At 44.2% G+C, this 22,538-nt stretch overlaps 2 protein-coding genes across 3 annotated transcripts in view; one reads left to right on the top strand and one right to left on the bottom strand.

Moving 5' to 3' along the window:
* The window catches only part of glt1d1 (glycosyltransferase 1 domain containing 1), a 22,600-nt gene extending 14,088 nt beyond the window's left edge, over positions 1-8,512 (top strand). Inside the window, exons 9-13 of one of the 2 annotated variants that reach the window (XM_083644755.1) lie at positions 2,616-2,659; positions 3,680-3,733; positions 4,153-4,273; positions 5,382-5,480; positions 7,098-8,512. In XM_083644755.1, the coding sequence (XP_083500881.1) occupies positions 2,616-2,659; positions 3,680-3,733; positions 4,153-4,273; positions 5,382-5,480; positions 7,098-7,244 (465 nt within the window). In that variant the 3' untranslated portion in view covers positions 7,245-8,512. The remainder of the gene's footprint in view (positions 1-2,615; positions 2,660-3,679; positions 3,734-4,152; positions 4,274-5,381; positions 5,481-7,097) is intronic. The other variant, XM_083644756.1, reaches the window with a different exon arrangement.
* Positions 8,513-9,887: 1,375 nt separating this feature from the next.
* Positions 9,888-22,538, bottom strand: part of LOC310783228 (transmembrane protein 132D) — a gene marked incomplete at both ends in the record, with an annotated part of 33,418 nt that continues 20,767 nt past the window's right edge. Inside the window, 6 exons of the mRNA XM_083644047.1 lie at positions 9,888-11,243; positions 11,333-11,524; positions 12,182-12,443; positions 13,158-13,363; positions 18,705-18,848; positions 21,603-21,795. Coding sequence (XP_083500173.1) covers positions 9,888-11,243; positions 11,333-11,524; positions 12,182-12,443; positions 13,158-13,363; positions 18,705-18,848; positions 21,603-21,795 — 2,353 coding nt within the window. The remainder of the gene's footprint in view (positions 11,244-11,332; positions 11,525-12,181; positions 12,444-13,157; positions 13,364-18,704; positions 18,849-21,602; positions 21,796-22,538) is intronic.

Below are 22,538 nucleotides of genomic sequence, written 5' to 3'. Positions count from 1 at the left end.
CAACAACAACAACAACAAAAACTCACTCCACGACGGATGGGTTTTTGTTTTTGATGCAATGCGAAGCAAAAACCATATTTCACATTTACCAATGGAATGTAAGCAAGACCTTTTTTTTATCCAATGGCCAGCAAGCTACTTTCTATCACAATGTAGCACCAGACAGTAGCACCAGACAGAAGTAAACAAGCGCAAACCTTTTAGACCACGGCGCCACTTCTCCCTCATCCCCCCGTGCCCCCTAACACCCCCCATATGCCCCTAGCCACTAATCCTACCCATCCCTCGAATCCCGACTCTCTACCACCTTCCTATCCCTACGGCCCTTTAACCACTAAGCGTCCATGACTGAGTGAGTGACTGAGGGACTGACTGACTGACTGACTGACTGACTGTCCTGACTTTTCCATCTTATGACCCCGGCGGGACCTCTGGTCCAGCGCCGCGGTAAACACAAACATCGATAGGCATGGAATGAATAAACGGGTGCAGACGGGAAACCGTTTGATACTAGGTGCGACAATTTAAGGCATTTAAGGTGTTTGTTCTGCACTGTGTGTTCAACCAGCAGAAGTGCTCTTTCCACCGTAAATCCAAGACACAATGCCTCTATGCGGGCACTCCGATATCTGACCACACCGGGAGTGACAGACAAGGACAGACCTGAACATGACCTGTCTGTCACAATTTGCAATCATCATTCAGCAAAATTATTGATCTGGAAAATCCATAGGACAACGATTGGTAAACTGCGCACAGCTCCATGTGTTTTTAGTAAACCGCGCTCGCGATCGGTGTGCACCAGTCCTAAACCATGATTATTAGACTGTGCACACGGATTTGGTGCGGAACATGTACAGTATATTGATGACGTCAAACAGGGACGTCACAGAGTTACATAATACTTTACTGTCAAATGTAACTCACATGCTTATTCTACAAGCATGATTTATAGTGAGTAAATGGGTTTAATATGGTAAATGGTAAAATGGCCTGCATTTATATAGTGCTTTTATCCAAAGCGCTTTACAATCAGTAGGTACATTCACCCATTCATACAGGCATTCATACCACGCAGGGTGCTGGCACAGCTTTCGGGAGCAGTTTGGGGTTTAGTATCTTGCCCAAGGACACTTCGACATGCAGACTGGAGGAGGCGAGAATCGAACCACCGAGCTCTTTTATCCAAAGCGATTAGTGGACGACCCGCTCTATCTCCTGAGCTACAGCCGCTCCATAATATTGTCACCAAAACACACACGGGATCATAAATGAGACGTACTGATGTGATTAATCAATGGTTATGGTTCACATAAGGTATAGTATGCCAAGCTGTGTGTAATGGCTCTGGCGCACTGTAGATAGGCCTAAAAGTCCCTCTTTGATCTTATCAACATAGATATTACAAATCTGTGTGCATGGTTTACTAATCCGTGATTTCCCATCTGTTTTCCTTTTATCTTTTCTTTTTTTGGGGTATCAGGTGCCCCCTGGGGGGCTCCACACAGTTCTCCTTATTGCACTAGGTTTATAGAATAATAATACTGTATGTTGAATATTCATTCATTCAGCACGGACATGTGTCAGGAACATTTCAGACTCACAATATTCTTGTAGTTTGTTTCCTCTGTAAGCCCTGGAGATGGTTTAAGACAAGTGGATTTCAATGGTTGTGTTTTATTGTCATTGTCATTATTGTCATAATGCAGGAAAAGGTAAGGATGGATTGTGGCCTGCCTTTCCCTTCTTACTGATCACATGATCCTCCCCCTCCCCCTGCATTTCTGTCTATACACCGAGTGACTGTACAGAATCTATGCTTAAATAATAGATATTTAAGCAATAGATCACAACAGGCCGTGGTAGAATGCTCATTATACCACACCTAAGGGTCATGCTTGAAAACACCCTTAGGTGTCAAACGGTTACCAAGTATAGTAATATGAAAGTATACTAAACAACTCCAATTAATTAAATTGACAGTTTAAATCGCTGTCTGGACCTGAGCCCCTCTGGCTGAGCTTCCTATCAGATCACCTCTAACTCTGAACTCTCCCATAATTGGCTCAATAAAGTACACACACTAGTGTTCAGGGCAGTGAGTGGCACTATGGTATATTTAGCATGGTATATGCTAAATATACCACAACTTTGAGCCAATCAGATTGCTTGATTTGAGAGAGCCGTTTTATAATTGTAAATATAGCCACTTTTTATTTTTTATTTTTTTGCCAATTTAGGTTCTTTGAATTTAATGCACACGTGTCTTATAGCAGATTTCTGTTCAGAAATGCCATGAGCTATGAAATAAAAGACAAAATAGTAGCAGCTTGCTTGGCAGCATCTTTGACCTGAATTGCTTTGACTCTGTGGGCTGGCTAATGCATGCAAATCCCACATCGCAATTAATCAGATTGGCCACCCACCCCAGCCTGACCCCAATCTCTGAAAAGACAGACTTTTCACAGAATGATTTGCTCATGATAGAAATGATTGTTTCATTGTTTATGTTCTCCCATTGAAGTCATTGCTGCCGGCATCCTTGACAAAAACAGAGCTTTGACGGTGAAAAGAGGAGCTTCACTTGTCTTTCAAGTATCCTCTCTTTTTCTCAGATTGATCCTGTGTTTACTGTGGAAGTTGAAGCTGTTGCAAAAAGGTAACGTCTTAAAAGTTTCACGTTTTGTGTTTCTTCTTCACTTTATCAGTCACACAGCTCATAAAAGGAAACTTGAGATCTGGAAAAGTGATTGCCAAGCCTTAGCTCCTGTGAGAAATTCAAAGACTTATTATCCGTATCTTACCTTATCTATTTATTATCCCACGTGGCGTAAGAAAGGGGGAAGGTAAACTTTGCTTACATCTGCCATAGTGTAATGCCAACCGAATGCCAATCTGAGGAAAGTGCAGAGATCCTCTTTTATTCTTCCTCCTATTTTGGAGTCCAGGGGCCGTATCCAAAAAGCGTCCCAGTACTAAGACTTGCTCCTAGTGGTGACATTCTATTGAAACGCTGAAAGTGATGACATTTCCTAAGAATTTCCCCTTAAAAGTAAGACTAAATCCTATTAACGATAAACGCTATTCACAAAGCATCTTAGGTGGAAAACTGAAGGAAAGAGGAGGACTTTTAGGAACTTAGAAGTCTCTTAAGGAGAGGAGAAAATGGCCCAGAAGAGATGCATTAACGCTGCTATTATTATTATTATTACATTATTATTAGTATCATTAGTATTATTACTAGTAGTAGACGGTAATAGTATTAAGAAAGTTATTACAATGATAAGATATATTATTCAGCAACAGTGATAATGCAACTTATCCTTATTCAGGGTCCTTGGTTTAAGACGGGAAGCTGCCCTCTCTGGTTAGGACTTTACCTGGACTCTGGGCGCATGTCACACACAGCCATGTTTCCTGACCCCAGCTTGTCACTGTCGGCATCATTCATGCCTGTGTGAGCCCTGAGCCACCAAGTACTGAGCTGTGCCACTGCCTCTGCACGCAGGGTTGGGGAGCAATGGAATACATCTATTTAAAATTCAGCATTTAAAATACAAAATATGAGTAGTTGTATTCCATTACAGTTACAGTTTAAATTGGTGGTACGGTAGTTTGAATACAGTTGCTGTCTTTAAAAATTGATTACTTAAGGGATTACTTTGTTTTGTTTTATTAGCTCTGGAATTCGTATGAGGCAGGCAGTGCACCTGCAACACACCATAAGACTATGGTAATGTCAGAGGAGACACACAACCAGGAAGTGACCCAGACAGACGATTTTGAAGTATTCCAAAAGTACTCCAAAGTATTTAGAATACGTTACTGAAAAACAATGCTGATTTATTTTGCACATAATCTCAACTGGGCCAGTGATGTCATTTGTGGATGAATGACATCACTGGTCCACACGTTAACTCAAATCAACCCTCAGTAACTGTCAAACTAAATGAATGCCTGCAAAACGGTTTAGAGTCTTCCAGATATGTGTGGTGATATACCCAAAATAAATCAGCATTGTTTTTCAGTGAGTAATCTAATGGAATATGTTAGAAATGACATTTTAGGGCATGTAGTAATCTGTAGTGGAATAGGTTTTAAAAGTGTGAGCCCTGAGCCGTGCAGTGCTGAGCTGTGTCACTGCCTCTGCAGGACAGCAGGGGTCTTCCTGGCCCAGGAGAGGAGCCAGCAGGAGCTTCATGCTGCCATGAAGAGGTGCTTCGCCCTGGTCAACAGCTCCATCTCAGAGGGCATGTCCGCAGCCATCTTGGAGGTAAACATCCTCAGGGCTCATGGCTTCACTATGGCAAAGCAGTTGATTTGATCTTTTTATAGCTCACATATTGTAGAGCAAGATAATATTTTGATATGAAGATTTGTTTTTTATCAGAGTTTATCACTGAAATGTGCCACCCAATGCTCTTTAGATTTTTAAAGCATGCAAATATTTACAGGTGTCTTTATCGCACTGTCTTGCTCAGCTACTTTATTACAGTATCTGAGCACTACAGGGGCAATTACCCAAATTAATTGCTTCACTGCGATCTTCCCCATTCCTGAGCGAGCACAACTATAATCCGCTTAATCTTTTTTAAACACTGTCGATTAATACAATCCACACAAGGCTTAAAGTCTGATTAGAATGTTAACATCTTTCCTTCAACTACCTGTGCTGGAGAGGTATTAACTGATACAGAAGGGTGGTTTTACATCAGGGACCCGGGACCGTTTCTGAGCACACTTGACCCCACTCTGACCCCCAAGTTCGGTTTGTTTGATTAGTGTGAACATTGCACTCCTAACAGCAAACCCTTCCTGGGTCCACTTGAAAAGGTGGTCTGGGGAACGTTTCAGGCGTGCCTGGGCACAGAACGCATCAAGTGTGAACTGTGAACACAACTGTAGTAAACACACTGCTATTTCTTTACTGTGTGATGACCAGTTCGCAGACAATCATTTAGTTTGACAGTTATTGAGAGTTGACTTAAGTTTTGGACCAGTGATGTCATCAGAAGGCCCCGAATCATTGTGTACAGTCTTGTGATGACATCACTGGTCCATAACATAGCTCAAATCAACTCTCAATAATGCAAAAGTGACACGGCAGACACATGCCCAGTGGAGGTGAATGGTCATATACTGTAGCATGGTTTTCAGGGGAGCTGTATGGACGGAGGAGAAGACGTTTAAACCTGTGTGGACAGAGATAGTTTATTCTGCTCCGTTCATACAAACGCATTAGTGAAGATGTAGCCTACGGCGCTGAAGAGCGTCGCTGTAAAATGTTTGAGCCGGTCAGGTGCTCGTAGAGGACAGTCGGAGCGAGTCTGTGAGTGAGTGACTCTGAGTCCCATGCTCTCGTGCTCTCTCTCCTCTGGCAGGCCATGGATCTCGGGGTACCTGTGGTGGCCAGGGACATTCCAGGGAATGCAGCCGTGGTGCAGCATGAGGTGACCGGCCTGCTGTACTCATCTCCTCAGGTATCTAGAGACACACACTGACCGGGTCGCCACATGCGTTAAGCCTGTTAAGCTTCTATGTTAATAGACTAGAGAGGAGGTGTGCACTGTATCCAGCTCCACACACTCGTCTCACCTTAGCCAATCTGGAAACTACTTACTGCTAATAAACTGTTTGAGAAGGAGTTAACGGACCACTACCTATGTGTCAGGACTACTTCAGATGTGTGGCATAGATTTCTCTTGTTGAGTCGTACAACGAGGAAAACTGCCAACTTTACTTAACTTTTTTTTCTTATAGAACTTTGTGATTTAAATTCTTATCATTAGTCCAAATGAGCAGTTAAAATATAACAAAAGGAAGTGATTTTTTTCCGGGATTAGATTTGAATGAGAAAGCGCAGCCTTCAGGGACAGACGAAAGGTATCCGCTGAAGCACACAGTGATGCAGCAGCACATGGCAGCAAGCAGCCAGGTGCAACATGGAGAGCTCCTGTGAGAACTCTTACATCTGATGTTTAACCAGGTTTGAAGTGGAGAGAGGTGAAGGCCAGTTGGCAGAAGGCTACAGCGTGGTGGCATGACAGCGCCACGCTGTCTAGCGTGATGTATGTCGCTGGCATGTCAGGAGATAAGTCCGCCCCAGCTGAGGTCACATCACATGTGATCAGCTGAGCTTTAGAGGAGGGAACCTCTCACAGATGGCCTCAGCAGCCAGGGGTCGGATAAAGCACGACCTCTGTCTCAAAGTATCGGTGGGCATCAAATGCTCATGTCTCAGTCGGAACCTTTCTTCCAGGGGATCATCACACACATGCGCGCTCTCTTGCACATTCTGCGATCCTTTCCTTGAATGGACAATGCTTCCTCAAGCCCTCAAATGAATGACCCGAAGCGTGCACATGTTCAGAAATGTGTCAAAGGAAACAAACACTGAAGTACTTGAAGTGTTTTAGAGAGGAAATGGCATTTCCTGTCTGGCTTCACAATATGCTGTGAAAGTGAAGTGATTATCGGGCATGCTGCTAATACGTTGAGCTTTAATCCGGTTGCTGTTGATTTATAGCTCTCCCTATGGCCGTACAGTGGAGCCGTTTCCAACTCAAGAGCCGGGTCAAAACATGATCGCATCACTTGAAGTGGCCTGCTGGTCTTTTAAGTGGCCAAAGCTCCGCGTGCCCCCCGGGCCACTGGCTCTCTGGTGTAGGAGACGTTGGCTGCCATACTGCAGCCTACGCTACACGGCTCTTTCAATTGGTTCTGTTGGAGTCTTCTCGCAGCATGCCGGGCCTGCGGATGGGCCACCAGAATTCAAAGGGCCTTGTTTACCGGCCACATCTCAATCAGCGCACAGGGATGACATTAAATTAATTATTAAATTAAATTGCTTCATCTTCCCCATGTCCCCCATGACAGCTGGTGTGGTGGTAGCGTTGTTTAATAGTTAGCGGTCACTTTGTTTGTGTTCTCTCCTCCTTGTCATAAGCAAATGAGAGGTGGCAGCTATCAGGATAGACTGTTGGCCAGGCAGGAAATGGAGTCACATAATACATTTCCATTCCTCAGCAATGTACAGACATTATTTTAAAGTGTGACATTTTGGAGTATATTACTCACTTCGCTTTTGTCCATGCCAGGGGTTTGTGCGTCAGTGTCAGAGGCTGTTGTCACATGGCGAGCTGAGGGAGAGAGTGGTGAGGAATGGAAAACTCTATGTGGAGGAGAACCATGGCCTGAAACAGGAGCAGGAGACCTACCAGAGGCTGCTGGAGATTCTCTACTGAGCCTAGAGTGACACTGCTCTATCCCACTCTCTATACTGTCTCAGGAACTTTTTTAGTGGCCGAGAATAAGGCATTACACCCATTTACCTAGCATGGGTATAAATACCACTGGTGTCTTAATTTCAAGTCTTACACTATATCACGCTATAAAACCATGTCTGAGCAGAATGAACAGTCCACAACACAGTCTTATCTGAGCTGCCCGATTTAAATGATGCTGCAGAGCACTTACAAACCAAAGAGCTAGAGGTGATTATGGTGCAATAAAACTGTAAAATTTGCTGTGATGTTTACATATTTTACCTATTTAAAATTCAGGAAGACATCTTGTACTGTTATTTATGTTTCAGCATAAATCTAAGAAAAATAGGTTTTTTACTCTTTCTTTATTCTGCTCAATAAAAGGGTTGATTGACGACCAAATGTTTTTTGTGTTACAGTACATAACTCCACTGGTTATTTTTAAATGTGGTTTGAACTAACGTTTGTATTTCAAAATTATGCGCCATTTTCTTGTGCTCGCCCCAAAAGTGCAATGCAAGTTCAGATAATCCTGCAAAAACAACAACAACAACAACAACAACATTCAATATGTTTTTCCTCTCCTTGTTCAGTCTCTCTATATCTACCACATAAATTATTCATAAAACACAACAGTTGAGTTACACACATTCAAAGGCCCAGTAAAAACACATTTAGTTTAAAGGGTACGAGGTCACAAAAGGTTGATGTAATTTGTTGTCACAAAGGTTGGTTTTTGAAACACATGGAAAAAGACGAAGCTAGCTGTGGTCTGAAAAGTTTACAGCATGCTACATTTTGTGTGCCAACTTGAAAATAGAACTTTTAACAGAAAATATAGACAGTGACCTCTGCTGCTGAATTTATTGGCTCAATATTTAGGTAGTATATCTAATTTGATGGGACTAAATACTGAATAGCTCATTTATGTCAAGCTTTTGCTTCTCGTTCTTCTTCTTCTTCTTTTTCTTCCTCTTCATCTTCTTCTTCTTCTCCTTCTTTAGTATTTGTGTTGTGATATTAATTGTGATACATTTGATTACAGCTTTTTCAAGAAAACTTATTTTTATATACTTATAAACCATTCACAAATGTGTGGGTGAGATACAATTTTATGTTTATGCTTAGATTTTGGGCAGTTTAAATAAAACATTTTTATGACAAGCAACTTGATTTGTCAGCCAAGGCTTGTGCACAGCACCAGAAGATCTTGATTGATCTTGATTTTCCCTTTTATCTCTGAATACTGATATGACCGCTACACTGCATACTTACACTAAATCAAATTCCTCGTATGTGATCTTGCATATTGTGGCAATAAAAGTAATTCTGACTCTGATATTCTGATTCTGATTAGAAGCTGCGGGAAACACTTTTCCCTGTGAGAAATACTGTAAGCTCTTACACATTGGAAATTGCAGTAATCATTGTTGCAATTTTAATATTTTTTCCAATTAATTTTACAGCCCCTTTACAAACTGCTAGCAGAGATCATATGCCTCCTCTAAAAACATGTTGTGGTATAGGTTACATAATACTATCTTTTAGAAAATCAAGTGCAACGTATTCAAGATCATAATAGTGTTTTTAATGGAAAAAATCGAATCAAGTCAAAAATCAGATCAACTAAAATTGACAAAGAAAAGACTTAAATATTGCATAATAGAAAAAACAACACCCATTTGGGTTTTTATTTGATCAATTCCATATCCACAAGAGAGGTCTGATTGAGTTCTGTATTATAACTGGTACTCTACATTGTAATTATATTCATAATTGTGGATACTTTGATTTTTAAGTGTGTCTTTTTTAGCCTGGAACATGTAAACCATCCTGATCATGTGAACTGGCATTCTGTTTCGTTTTGCGGATCAGTCTGCTCTCCAGCCCGCCCCCAGCTATTTCCAGAAATTACAAAGTGCACGAGCCAATCAGAGACCTGCCTCGTAGTTGGCAATGTAACCGGCAAAACAACAACAACAACAAGCTGGCAAAACAAAGCTGGGTGGCTCCCAAAACAACGAGCGGTAACGTTAACGTTAGTAGAGTAAACAGCCATAAGTGCAGTTATTGCAGAAATAGACTCAATAACAACAATTAAAGTATGCACCAGTGGAGTTTCTCTTCCGTGTGGATCGGATTTGGCGACGAGTGAAACAGAATGTGAGATCATGTTGTCAGAATGCTTTTTACCAGGCTAAGTGTGTGTGTGTGTGTGTGTGTGTGTGTGTGTGTGTGTGTGTGTGTGTGTGTGTGTGTGTGTGTGTGTGTGTGTGTGTGTGTGTGTGTGTGTGTGTGTATACTGAAATACCAGCATGTGAGTGCAAGAAGTTAGAGAAGTAGCTTTTCCACATGCAGCATAAACATTTGGTGGATTTAAGCATTGTGTAAAGAAGAGAGTCCACCTGGCCAACCATCCGAAACATCTCGACACACACCCGCTCTCCAGTATGAACAATAATTTACATGTACAGTACAGTAAAGGCCTTATAGGTAATGAAAGGTTCATTGCAAAATCACAGATTTTTCTTACAACAGGTTGGACTAAACAAAGGCATTGAGGTGATCAAAGCCACATCCACATGAGAGGTCTGATCAAGTTCTGTATTATAAACTACTATATTATAAATGTCCCTCAGGCTCTGTGATGGGCACTTGGGGTTCCTCCTCACAACTGTCCTCCTTCCCAACCCAGTGGATGCCGTGGCCATTCTCCCTGGGGGAGAGATGGGGTGAGTGCTGGCGTTCCAGTGTGGAGAAGGTGGTGAACTGGACCCTCTTTCTCTTGCTGGTGGGTGAGTGGACAGACTCCGTGTGCATGGGTTTGCTCCTGAGGGAGCCCACGCAGCCAAGGGGAGAGTCTGTGACGGAGGCCAGGCAACTGGGCCTTCTGTGCTGGGAGGCAGTCTTATCGGACCTGATGTCTATCACCGTGGTGGCAGTCTGGTTGTCCTGCTGGAGAGGACTGCCCGGCACACTCATCACCAGCTCGGCATCTGTGCCCAGCCACACCCAGTCGTGCCTGTGCCCCGTTGGCTCCTGCCCATGAGAGGGAGGTGTCTTGTGCCTGAACTTCACCACATATGAGATACAGTTAACCAGAAACATCAGGATGGCCAGGCAGAAGACTCCCAACAGAGCATACATGCCAATCTCCAAGTCTGTGAGAGGCCTGTTGGGCAGCATTTCCTCACCACCAATGTCTATCTCCACTGGCACCTGCCCAGGCACCTCCACCTTGGCGGGGAAGTTGTTGTGGTTGACCAGGTTCCCAGGGGCCTTCACAGTGCTGCTAAAGCCAACACTGCCCATATCTTCCACTATCAAGTTGTCTGAGCTATATGCCCGACTGCTGTCACTGGGGCTACTCAGCATTCTGATGACCGCGCTGGTAGGGCTGCTGGGGTTTCCTGAATTGCTGGTCTTACCCACTCCTCCCAGGCTCCCGCTGGTTATGATGGTGCGCTCTGTAGATTTGATGGTGGTTGTGATCTTCTGCATGGCACTCTCCTCTCTCTCCGAGTCTGACCTGCTTGCTGGGGGGTTCCTGGAAGCCTGCCGCTGCTTCTTCTTCTTGATGTCCACCTCTTCCCCGTCGTTCCCATAATCACTGCTGCGGTCCTTATTGCCTCCCCTGCTGCCCCCTCCTCCGCCACCATCACTGCTGACAGTGGTGCTGCTGGTGTTGCTGTATGGGCGCCGGCCGTTGACCTGAAACTTGACCTTGATGCTGCCATTGCCCACAGCCACAGTGCTCTTGCGTTTGGACTTCTGGCAGGCCTCGCAGATGGACATCTCCACTCGGACTAGCACTCCCTCTCCCTCACCCTCTGCCACCACAAATGGAGGCGAGCCCTGCACTGACACCACCCCTTCATCTAGAGATGTCACCGCCACACGGTAGAAGGCGGGATCATAAATGTCGAGAGGCGTCTGGGAACCATCACTGAACTGCACCCAAGCACTGACCAACGCTTCCTGAAAGAACAGAAAATAGCATCAGTTCATCTTTGGGCTCGTAGCAGTAATTGGCAGTAGCAGTAACGTTTATAGATTGGGAATGCTACCTGTTTGGGACTCTGCAGGACCTCCTGTGTGGTTGTGGTAGCCAGGATGGCCCTGTTGCTCCCTGGGCTGAGCTGCAGGGACATGGAGAGGCCCGTGACCAGCTGGACCCCCAGCTCTGTGATGGTCACTTTGTCGTCCACTACAGTGATGGTCTTCTTTGCCAATATTGTGTCAGAGAGCGGAGAGATCACCTATCACAGAGCACCATAGAAACAGCATTAGATACGTTAGCTAGGGCATGTCATATCTCTTTGTCAGAACCAGGTTAATGTCGCCCAAAGGACCTCAATCGCTGTTCTTCATGTCCGTGTGCTGCATGCTAAGGCTGCTGACGTAAGAGTAGGTCACACTGCTGTGCCATACAAGGTTGTCTGGTTTTTTGATTTGTGTACTTTTACATTTTAGTTTGGCTACATGGACATAGAAGATGACACTTGCATACTATGGCAAATAGTGGACTTGGTCATAGTTTTTTTATTTTATTTTATTATTATTATTTTTTATTATGCCTCTGTGTTTTTGGGTTGTCTCTCCATCCATCTGTACGTACGTATGGTGGGTAGGGGGAGTGGCAAGTACAGTAATGCATTACTTTCAAATGAACGTAACTAGTAATATGTAGTGTATTACATTTTGAAAGTAACATGCCCAACACTGTACATTATACTGTATTCTAAGAGGAAGCCATCCCATCAGATTCAATCTTCAACCACCTGAAGATTTCCTCCCCAAAGGTATTGAATGGCCCACATCCCAAAGCATGATGCAAGTAAATGCAATTGAATGACAGCAACATATGGAGGGTGTTGGGTTTAAGGCTAATGCAGACAGCTGTCTAGTCTGGGTACCTGGATGGAGGTGGTCCCAAGGTCTCGTCCTGACAACACCCTTCCCGCCTGCAGCCTGGCCACGCGGGGGTCTTCCACCTTCAGGAAGTAGCGCACTAGCCTCGTGACATCCACCTGCCAATCAGAGCCCAGGAAGTAGGCCTTTGGATCCCGAGGGTCCGCCTGCTCAGCCACGAAGTGTGTGAGCACCCGCACCAGGGCGTGCTGAAACTGCAGCATGCAGCCCTTCCCCTTCCTGTCCTCCTCGCTGTTCCAATCAGGCCTGGGACGTGAACACAAAAACACACATACAGGTCACACCCGTCACACACTTTGACCTGCTACACTCCAATCATACAGGTCACACCTGTCACACACTTTGACCTGCTACACTCCAATCACTGAACACTGTCTCTTTGCTTGATTGGATCACATTGGTTATTGTAATACATTATGTAATGGTATTAAAACCCTAAACCCTTGCAGAGATATATGAATTGGATTGAAAATTGTTTATTCCCTGTATGGGCTAAGGGACGCTATAATACAAATCTCATCTTTGAAGTTGAAAGTTGTTTATTTCAGCATTGTTACAGGTTGATAAAACAATTGTACGGTAATTAACAACACTGAATTATTTTGCTGTTACAATAAAATCAATAACAAACTAAAAGATTCTCTAGGGCTAAAATCGAATGTTTCATGTCTCAAATCTAAAATCCACTGTCAGCAGTCTGCATGCTTTCCAGCCTTTTAGTCTGGTCTGCAGTCAGAGAACTGTGCCAGACGGGGACTGCATATTCCAGCACCAGGCACACAGCCTGTGTAGATGGAAACAACTTCTGGGTCTTGGACACCAAATTTCTTCAGGCGACCCAGAACAAAACTCTTCCTGTTGGCTGAGGTCAGGATGTGGTCCACCTGACTGTCCCATCGCAAGTCTAGAATCCATTTAAGAGTTTCTGTGAACAAATGGATTGTTTGTGTGTCCTCCTACCTCTTGGAGGTGAGTATGGGCACCCTCCAGCTCTTGATCTGGCTCAGCTCGGTGTCTGACACCTCGATCTGCAGCGGGAGGCGAGGGATCCACACGCTGAGCTCCAGCTGAGCGCTCAGGTAGCTGTAAGTGAAGTTCACCATCATCTTCACTCTGCCCTTCATCTCCTTGCCATTTACAAAAACATAGTCGCACCTGTCTGACACCTGGAGGGAAGGAGAAAAACAGTCCATCAGAACTTGAATATCCTGTCGTCTGATTTCCTAGATAATACCAAACTTAAACTTTCTGTAAGCACGCTTGTGTAAACAATCTATATCAACCTCAGAATGAGATTGTTGTCAATGAAAGAGATGTTAGTCATCCCACCAATGACAAAAAATAATCAAATATTCTCATAAAAGTCACTATTTTTTACAAATAGGCCATCCTTAGAACAACAAATTGCCTTGCAGCAGTTTTGTACTGCATGTGTATACAGTAATGTCAGCTGGCTGTAATAAACTACTGTGATGATCACCAGTCCGAAGCTTTAGGAAGAGGCAGCATGGCAATTTTATGTTAATCGAAATATCATGCGCTGGAATGTTGAACATCAATCCTACACAGGCAAGTGCATTCATTACACCATAATTTCAAAAGTGTCCTTGACGAGTTTCCAGTGTCTGCGGAAAGATCTCGTGGACTTTTTGGGACCCTGGAAAACATGAGCCCAGAGGTTTTCCTCGGTCCTATCGAAAAAGCTAACGCTTTAATAAATTGGATAATTTACGCAGCATTGAAATTCAGTCACCAGCCCCTGAAAGTGCACGGGGGAGTGGAGAAAAATGACTGTGACTTTGACAGACAGCCCAAGGAGGAATGCAAATAGCAAATAGATACCCACTCTCATCCCCATCTCCCAGCAGTTAGCTGGGATGTGCTGCATCACTATCAACATGCTATTTGGTGAGAGGATCTCGTGTTATCCTAGCATTTGAGTGTCAACCCTTACAAGAGGATGACCAGATCACTGTATGTCATCGCTACTGCCTGGCCTCTTCCCTGTGAATAGTCCCATACTTGATTTACATCCAAACAGATTTGCAATATATGGCATTGAAGCCATTCAACAATGGTTGTTATGCAGAGGAGAATTGCCTATTCAAGTATAGAATAATAATAGACAAAGACTTAATTTATTTCCAGTGAAGTCATCTCATATTCTCATATATTGATTCAGAGTGGATGCAGTCAACCAGTCATCCATAATCCGAGACAGTCTGCCCATCTCCACTTGGTTCAGAGAAGCCCTATCCAGTTTACATACAGTACAGATGCATGCAGCCACCTTGAATTGCCGGCGGATCCCTGACAGGGCCCGTCCAGATCTGTGGCAGATTAAACAAAAGATCAAACAGAAACGTAACTACTTAACATAACTTAAACCAATTAAAGCCATTAATAAACCATATAGATGTCCGTAGTTTCTCTGAAGAAATGTCCCTTAGGTGTAACCATGTTCAGTTCTTTGCTGTGGCATCCGGCTGGGATCCGGCTTTCAGCGGCAATTCAAGGTGGCTGTCACTGTAGAGCCCTAATCAAACAGCAGGCTGAGAAGAGTTGCTTCAAAAGGCATGGCATTTTGATGTGCCATCCACCCATCTAGCTCAGGCTGCTCATAATCTCAGTCTGTGGCCTGGGATGTCCCGCAATGTTTTTATCTTCTATTTAAAAAGGGATTTGACTTTCATCACTGTGTGCACAGTATTACAGACAGGTAGAAATTAAAAAAAAAAACATCTGAGCAAACTCACAGACGTGCAACTAGTTTCCTGAGAAGGTGAAACTCAGCAAATACTTTAGTTTATAAAGTAAGTTCACTGTGTTAACTTAGTGGGTATGCAAGATGCAAAATGTCATTTATGACAAAGGGACAAATGAAGTTCAAAGGTTACACTGAGTTGAGTTGACGGTTAATTAAGTTGCTATGCCGCCACTTTTTCACCAGAGAAAGTCCTGATTGATTACCCAAGTAGTCCTGCATGCTCAATGTGCTTTGTTCAAGTGTGCGTGTGTCTGTCCTTCCAGCCTGGACCGATAAAGACAATGCACATTTGAAAAAACATTTCCATAATTTATGCACATTTGAAAAGCCCTTTCCATCATTGGAGATTAAACTTTGTTTCACTGTTTTGTCACATAAATTGGCAATTCTAGATAAATCCTTCCAATCTATCACTAGCAGATTTGATGCTCTCCAGTCACACCAGAAGAGAAAAGATATGAGTCGAGCTGTTAGACTACGAAGATTACAGGGAGTATTTGTGACTGAAGCTGATGTCTGGTCAGCAAACACACTAAAGCCCCTTTTAGACTGGCCCAAAATCCCACTAATATCCACAAACTAGTGGCATTTTCTTTAGTCTAAAAGTTGCCAAGCCGGGCCGTTTAGCCGATAGAGTGCCCCTGAAGTGAGGTGGGTTTTTACGTGACAAACCGTCACGCTGATATAAGTCTTGGCCGTGGTCCAACGCATTCTTTTCCGACCCTGCTTCTCCTCCTATTGATTTGCCGCCCCTTTTCCAGCGCAATTCTGTGATTCCCACAGGCTGAAATTTGACTTTTTTAACAGTTTATTACTTTACATTGACGGAATATGCAGAGAAAAAAAGCATCTCTCATGCATGAGTGCACCCCACAGCCCAGGCGCAGAGTGCGTCAAGTCAGCCAGAAGGTCATCCGCTTTAGCTCTTTCAAAAATAAAACCCTTCTTGTAATGTTAAACATTTTGAGTCATAGCTTTACAGCCACATATTATGTAATCTTAACATATTTTTGATAATGTTTGCTGCTTTGTTTGTTGAAAAACTTTTTCTCCTCCAACGTGCATCAGTCAGGCTATTTACTTCTTTAAATGACATTAGTTTGACATTTTTACCCGGAAGTTACCATTTTGTTTTGGCTGGCCTGACACTGCGCCTGGGCAGCCATGAGAGAAGAAGGGAGAAGGGAGGGGCAAGAGAGAGCCTGCAGCTGTGGAGAAATGCGGGTTGAGTGCGATATAAAAGTTTAAAAGGCGATGCTGCCACTGCTACCCCCTGCTGCTTCCCTGGGTAACAAAAATACGTGTAGTAGTGGGACTTTTGATGTAAAAAAGGTACACCCTAAGAGCTAACTCTGCTAAATTACAGGGTAAAAGAAACAATTTAGTTGACATTCTACCAGTCTTGGCATAATCCTGCTTCTCCTGCAATTGACACCCAACCTCACTCAAAACAATCACACGTGAGCCCTTTTCATACATGCAGTGGACTCCTGAAGATATCCAGGCATTCTCTTGGATTGGTGGATGTATGAACACAATTGTCCGCTGTGAGCGTGCTCCCAGATCCCCCCGGATCTTAGCCACCCAAGCCCCTAGTACTATGTCTGTGTCGCTCGCGGAGAAGCTCATGTTTGAATACTACAACGTACATTATGTGTTTGTGAAGCAACAAATCAGTCATCCGCACAGTATACTTCTTATCGCACATTGTTTGCAAAACCTAATCTTTGCATATCATATTGAATAACGACGTATCGAGAGGGCCGGGATCCCCTGAGGCCATGTCTTTATCCTTTGTTTACAAGGCCACTCGAGTGAGTAAATACATTGAAACCCTCTGACCTCGCAGGCCTGACTTTTCACCACTTTCAATTACATCAGTAAACAAAGCCGGCTTTGGCAGTCAGCTGTTCTCGGGTTCACAGGAGAACAGGGAGAAGTGGCGGCCTGCTGATATGGAGGTCATTTCTGCTGGTAATCGGTGCTGTTGATCATCATAGTTTGTTTTACCAGGTGGAAAAAAGACAGGGAAGACAGGGAGCAGAGGTGACTTTGGTACAACTCATTTGCCCGTAGCAGTCCTCCTCTCCCTATCACACGTAAAAACCAACCTTCCCCCTCCGGAGCCTTTTGTTGCAGCCAATTCAAATTGCCCTCCTCTCCCTTTGCCTCGGGCGACAGGACACAAACATCTAACATCCCCACGTTTATTGCTGCTAAACCCATTTTGTCCTCAAGTCACCACTTAGCCGTTACTATGTGTTTAAGTGAATTCGCCTCACACACCAGTTCTCTGAACTGCACTGACGCATCAAAGAAGTTTGCAGCCAAAGCACTTAAGGTTAAATTAGAGATACTGTATAGGTGTTAAAAGTAACTGTTTGAAAATGCAAAGTTTAAAGTCGAAGTGAACCGGAGGCGAATGGAAATGCGCGAGCGTCGGAGACTCAAACAAATCTTGTACGAGATGACAGGGTTGAGAGGCGGACGACAAGCCGCACAATGCCGGGTGTCGCTGATTTGATTTGACAATTCTGGGGACTGGCTTTGGCATTGGCCAATCGTGGCGTGTTCCACCCCCAAATCGAGTAGGATTCAGCGTGTTGTCGTGCTACGCGAGTGGGATCCGCGGAGTACCAGGCAGCCACCTGCTTCGTGCGGAGCGAGCGGACAATCCGATGCATGGGTGCTGCCCACCCGCCTGGAATCTCCGAGGGGCGACCCCTGACAACCACGCTCTCAAGCGCGCGCCTTTATCGCTATTTCTGTAAATACGATATTCCTGGAATGCGCGTTTTAACGAGCCAGTTACATTTCTTTGCATTCTTAGACATTATCGTTTTTGTTTTTTGTTCATGTTTCATACAATTGGCCAAGTTAGTAGTTAGTTTATGGGATAGGAATTCTGCCAGATGACAGGCACTAGGCGCCATTTTCTACTTCATTTGGAAGAGAAAATTATCCTGAAATGAAGATTTGATTGACAGCTGCCATGTCGTGATATGATTGGTTGAAATGCGGTAGAAATTTGATAGTACTAGGTGACGTCAGCAAACTGTAGATTACTGTTATCAATGAAATCTTGAAAAATGAACTTTTGATGTGAAAAAGTGTGAAATACTAAAGAAATTCGATTTTTGTGATTTTTTTTGCATACATTATTAAATAGGTGCACTGCATACCCAGGTATTTGAACTAAAAGAAAAGAAAAGTCATTTTTGGGTTCAGCTCGACTTTAAGAGCAACGTGCTCTCACCCTTCCGATTGTTCCCGTGGTTTGCAGAACCACTCCGCTTTCCGTTGTGCCGAAGAACACCACTTGGCTGTTGTAAAATCACTGTAAGTCACCGTAAGCCTCTCACGGCTTAGTGCTTTTATAAAGTGCTTATTACATATCGCCTACCTGGCCAGGTTTCATTAAATGAACACACAGCAACAAAAAATGTAATATTGATAACAAATAATCATTCTTCCACCATGGAGTCCTTCAGACGTGACATTTAGCAGAATGTTTGCCAAGCAACATACAGACGCCGTTTGGTGCCGTAATACCGTGATGCGGTCACAGGTGTTATTTTACAATGGCTTCGGACAATCAAGGACCAGAACTATCCATTTTATAAGGTGCCATTAAAACCACTGCATATGGAATGTGTGTGTATTATATAAACTAAGAACAACGTACCGCAAGGATGTCGTTCCCAGTCTGTATTATGTAAAGGTCCTACACTAAATCCTACCTTGAGGACATCTTCATCGCTGGAGCTACAGTCTGAGTAGTCAGACACATCGGTGACGACTCCGTCTTCCTCCACAGCCACTGTCCTCACCGGCATGACCACCTCCTTACCAGTCAGCACGGCTGTGTTCAGGATCTCTGGGTCCTGCAGCAGAGGCCAAAACAATCAGCGACGGTCAATAAATATGACTTATAAGCGCGAAAAAGAAAATCACTTGCAGCCACCGTCAATGAAAATCACTCGCAGTAATCTGACAACGTTTCAATTTTCCATTTTACGCATTTGGCTGATGCTCTTCTCCAGAGGGACTTACACTGGGTACAGCAGTAAAATATGCTTAAATTCCTAGTTTGCAAACATTACAAGCAAGCAACGAATAAGAACAAGTGCAAGGGTCACTGATCATCCATGGTGGCCAGACGAGATGTAGCAAATATCGCTGCCTCGTGAGGAAATCCATGCATAATAAGAGTAGTGACAGCGGCTAGACAGAAAAAAAGGAGGTCTTTGAGACAGGAGAAAGATGAGGTGCAATTAGGACACAGAGGGAGGGAGCGGGAGCGTGAAGCGTGAGTGACTCAGCAGTCCTGACGGGGTAGGAAGGTCATTCTCCCTCTGGGAAGCTGGAGGCAGAAGAGACGACGCCGGGTGATGGCTAGGTCACCACTTTAGAGGGGAGGGCTCATCTTGGATTTTCTGCTCAGGCAGGAGCAATGGCATGTCACTTTCAACTTGGTTAAATAACTAGAATACAAAGAGTATAATATACACAGCCTGATTCAAAAGTAGGTGTGCATTTTAATACGGTACATTATGAATTCTCACTATTTTTTCCCTGTTTCCAGGTAAACGTGTCTTAATTGAAGGTTGAATTATTTTGTTAAAATGACTAAGTTCAAATGACTTAAAATATACGGCTTTGTTTTTCATTATCATAATGTCATTAAGTATCATTACATTTGAAGCACGGTATTCAACAATTAAGATGTTTGCTTTTAAAAGTTAGTTAAAAGAAAATTCCGCTCTCTTTGTGTATGTGTGTGTGTGCATGCGTGCGTGCGTGCGTGTGTCTGTGTGTGTGTGCATGGAGAGCGGTGGAGCGCAGAATTAATTATGTGAGTGATCAATTAAGTCAAAATTGAAGGAGACACTTGGCTCAAAGTCGCAGTGACTCAAAAGTATGGAAATTACCCAGATGGGTACACCCCCCCCCCCCCCTGTAAAAACACACTATTTACAAAATGAAATAATTGCAGTAATTGACATCAGAACCAGGTTTATGGCATGGCGACCTCTGAACGCAGCCTTTGACCATTATAAAGGACGATTGAGCAGCAGCTGCAGTGGGAGTTCATACAGCAAGGTTAAGAGTGATCAGTCAGAGCTAATGTCCCCCATGGCCCACCATCAACTCCCCTCATGTTTGGCCTTCAGCCTGAGGTCAGCTTCTAATCTACAAGAGAGATGAACTACTTGGATGTCACATTTCCATCACAAATCAGGCCAGCATGTCCTCATGAGTTCAAACATTCCACCTACATTATCATGGAAATGCTGCTGATACGCTCTGCAGAACATCTACGGGCCCGAGAGTATAGATAGATAGCTTACTGTGAACTATAAAGTGTGTCATTTACATGAATACTGTGCATGTGCATCAATTTGCATCAATAATATAGGATCAAACAAATGCTGTGATATTGTTCAGTGAATTGAAATTATATGATGAAACATTTCAAATCTGTTTAAGATGCACAAACAGGATATGATCATGTGACAGGTTCAATGTGTTATTCTCACCGACAATGGTGTTAGAGGTCACTGGCCCAGATAGCACAGAAAGCACATTCGATATTGTACTGCAAAGTGCTGTAATTGCTAATGTGATGTTCTGTATGTAGCAGCGGATATGATATGGATTATGGAGGTTGTATGATGATAAAGGATGGCACTGGAATAGAAGAAACATGTGGGGCAGCTGTTAGGAGGAGAGGAGGACCACATATTGCACATGCACACACCAGAAGAACAGAGCAGAACACAACAGAAGAGAGACATCAGCTAGCTGACAGTCAACAACACAAGGTCACTCTCTGCCCAAAATAGAAGCCGTTTACTAAGCAAACCGAAGGCATATTCAGACTTCCGCGTATGCAAACCAGACAGGAATGGATCACAACAAAGGGCATTTTATGATATTTCCATGCACAAAAGCTCAAAGGATGCAATGTTGAGTGTTGGCATTAAACACTGTTGTCAGTAACATGAAAGCAGAATATAATAACTAGAAGTGCACTCGGAGAGCACAGACCTCCGCCAAGGCCAATACTCCATTATGCAAATTTTGGGAGTCGGAGCAGAACCCTAACCCTGACCCACCCACATCCCCGCAGCCACTCCCCCTACGCACCTCTCGAAACCCCGACTCTCTACGACCTTCCTATCCCTAGCTACAGTACGGCCCCTTTTCCCTAGCCCCGCCCCTTTTCCTGACCACGCCCCCTCCCACCACCCAGATACACCTAGCCACTCCCCCTACCCACCCCTCGAACCCCGACTCTATGACTTTCCTATCCCTAACGTCGCCCCTTTCTGGACCACACCGCCTCCCACCACCCAGATACACGTAGCCACTCCCCCTACCCACCCGGTGAATCCAAACTCTCTACGACCTTCCTATCCCCTGGCTACGGCCCCTTTTCCTCAGCCGCGTCCCTCTCCCTTGACCCGAACTGGATGTGATAATGGGTTCTTCCTTGACCCATGCTACACCCTTCCACCAAGTTCCATGAAAAGAAATCGACAAACAGACAAACGTCACCGGAAAAAACATAACCTCGTTGGCGGAGGTAATGAGGTGTGATGCCTCTGTGGGCTGCAAGCTGTCAGTTTGCTCACCATGACAAGAGGGGCCAGGCCCACAAAGTCTCTCTGGGTGGTGTAGATCCTCATGGCTCCTTCTGTCTTGGCCGCGTCCTTGGAGCCAGACGGGAGTTCCAGTCTCCATATGATCACCTGACTGTTTAGAGGACTGCTCAACTCCTCCACCTCAAAGTCCATCTGAAGCACCTCCAGGAGACTGCTTTCAAGCCTGGATGAGAGGCACAGAACTGGGTCAAGTACGTGTACTCGGACAGATAGATATGCATGCATGCAGCACTTGCATTTAAATACGCATACAAATCCCATGGTTTTCTGAAATGGTTTGCGGAACATAACCAACCATGTGCCAAAAAGTAGGGACCAGAACAACAACAACAACAACAACAAACATGGTAAACAAGGGAAGATGGCAAACCAGGACGTAATAATAATCTCACTACAGGAGTCCGGTGTCATACTGTGTTATAATCACTTAGCGCAGTTGGTGCTCTAGCCCCCCTGAGCTTGTTGTAGTTATTTTGGGGGGCCAATTATTTTAACACATTTGTTATCCAATTAACAGCAGGGGGAGGAATGGACTTTTCCAGCACAGGCACTGGTATATACTATCTATCATTACTTCTCCATAAGGGTCTTCCCATTCTCACTCCACACATTGAATTCCTGCAGAGCTAATTGTGTAATTGATGTGTGAAAGGTATGACTCGATGACAATAGTCAAATGAGCAGGAGGTATTTGACCCATGTGTGTGACAGGAGATGGATGCGGTGGATGCCGTATCGGCCGTAGCCAGAGGTGCACTTCAATACGTCTTGAAGTGAGAGTCCAGTCACAATCAGTATCAGAATCACGTTAATCACTGAGTAAAATAGAGGTGCAGTAATTTGCTGCGGTGACCTTGGTGCTGAGGCATATCGACAACTAAGAGTTTCACTGTACACACACTGACA

This window comes from Poromitra crassiceps (genome assembly GCF_964638095.1).
Source record: "Poromitra crassiceps genome assembly, chromosome: 10".
Lineage (NCBI taxonomy): Eukaryota > Metazoa > Chordata > Actinopteri > Beryciformes > Melamphaidae > Poromitra > Poromitra crassiceps.
Note: the sequence above shows the minus strand (reverse complement) of the source record. Positions and strands in the feature narration are given on the sequence as shown.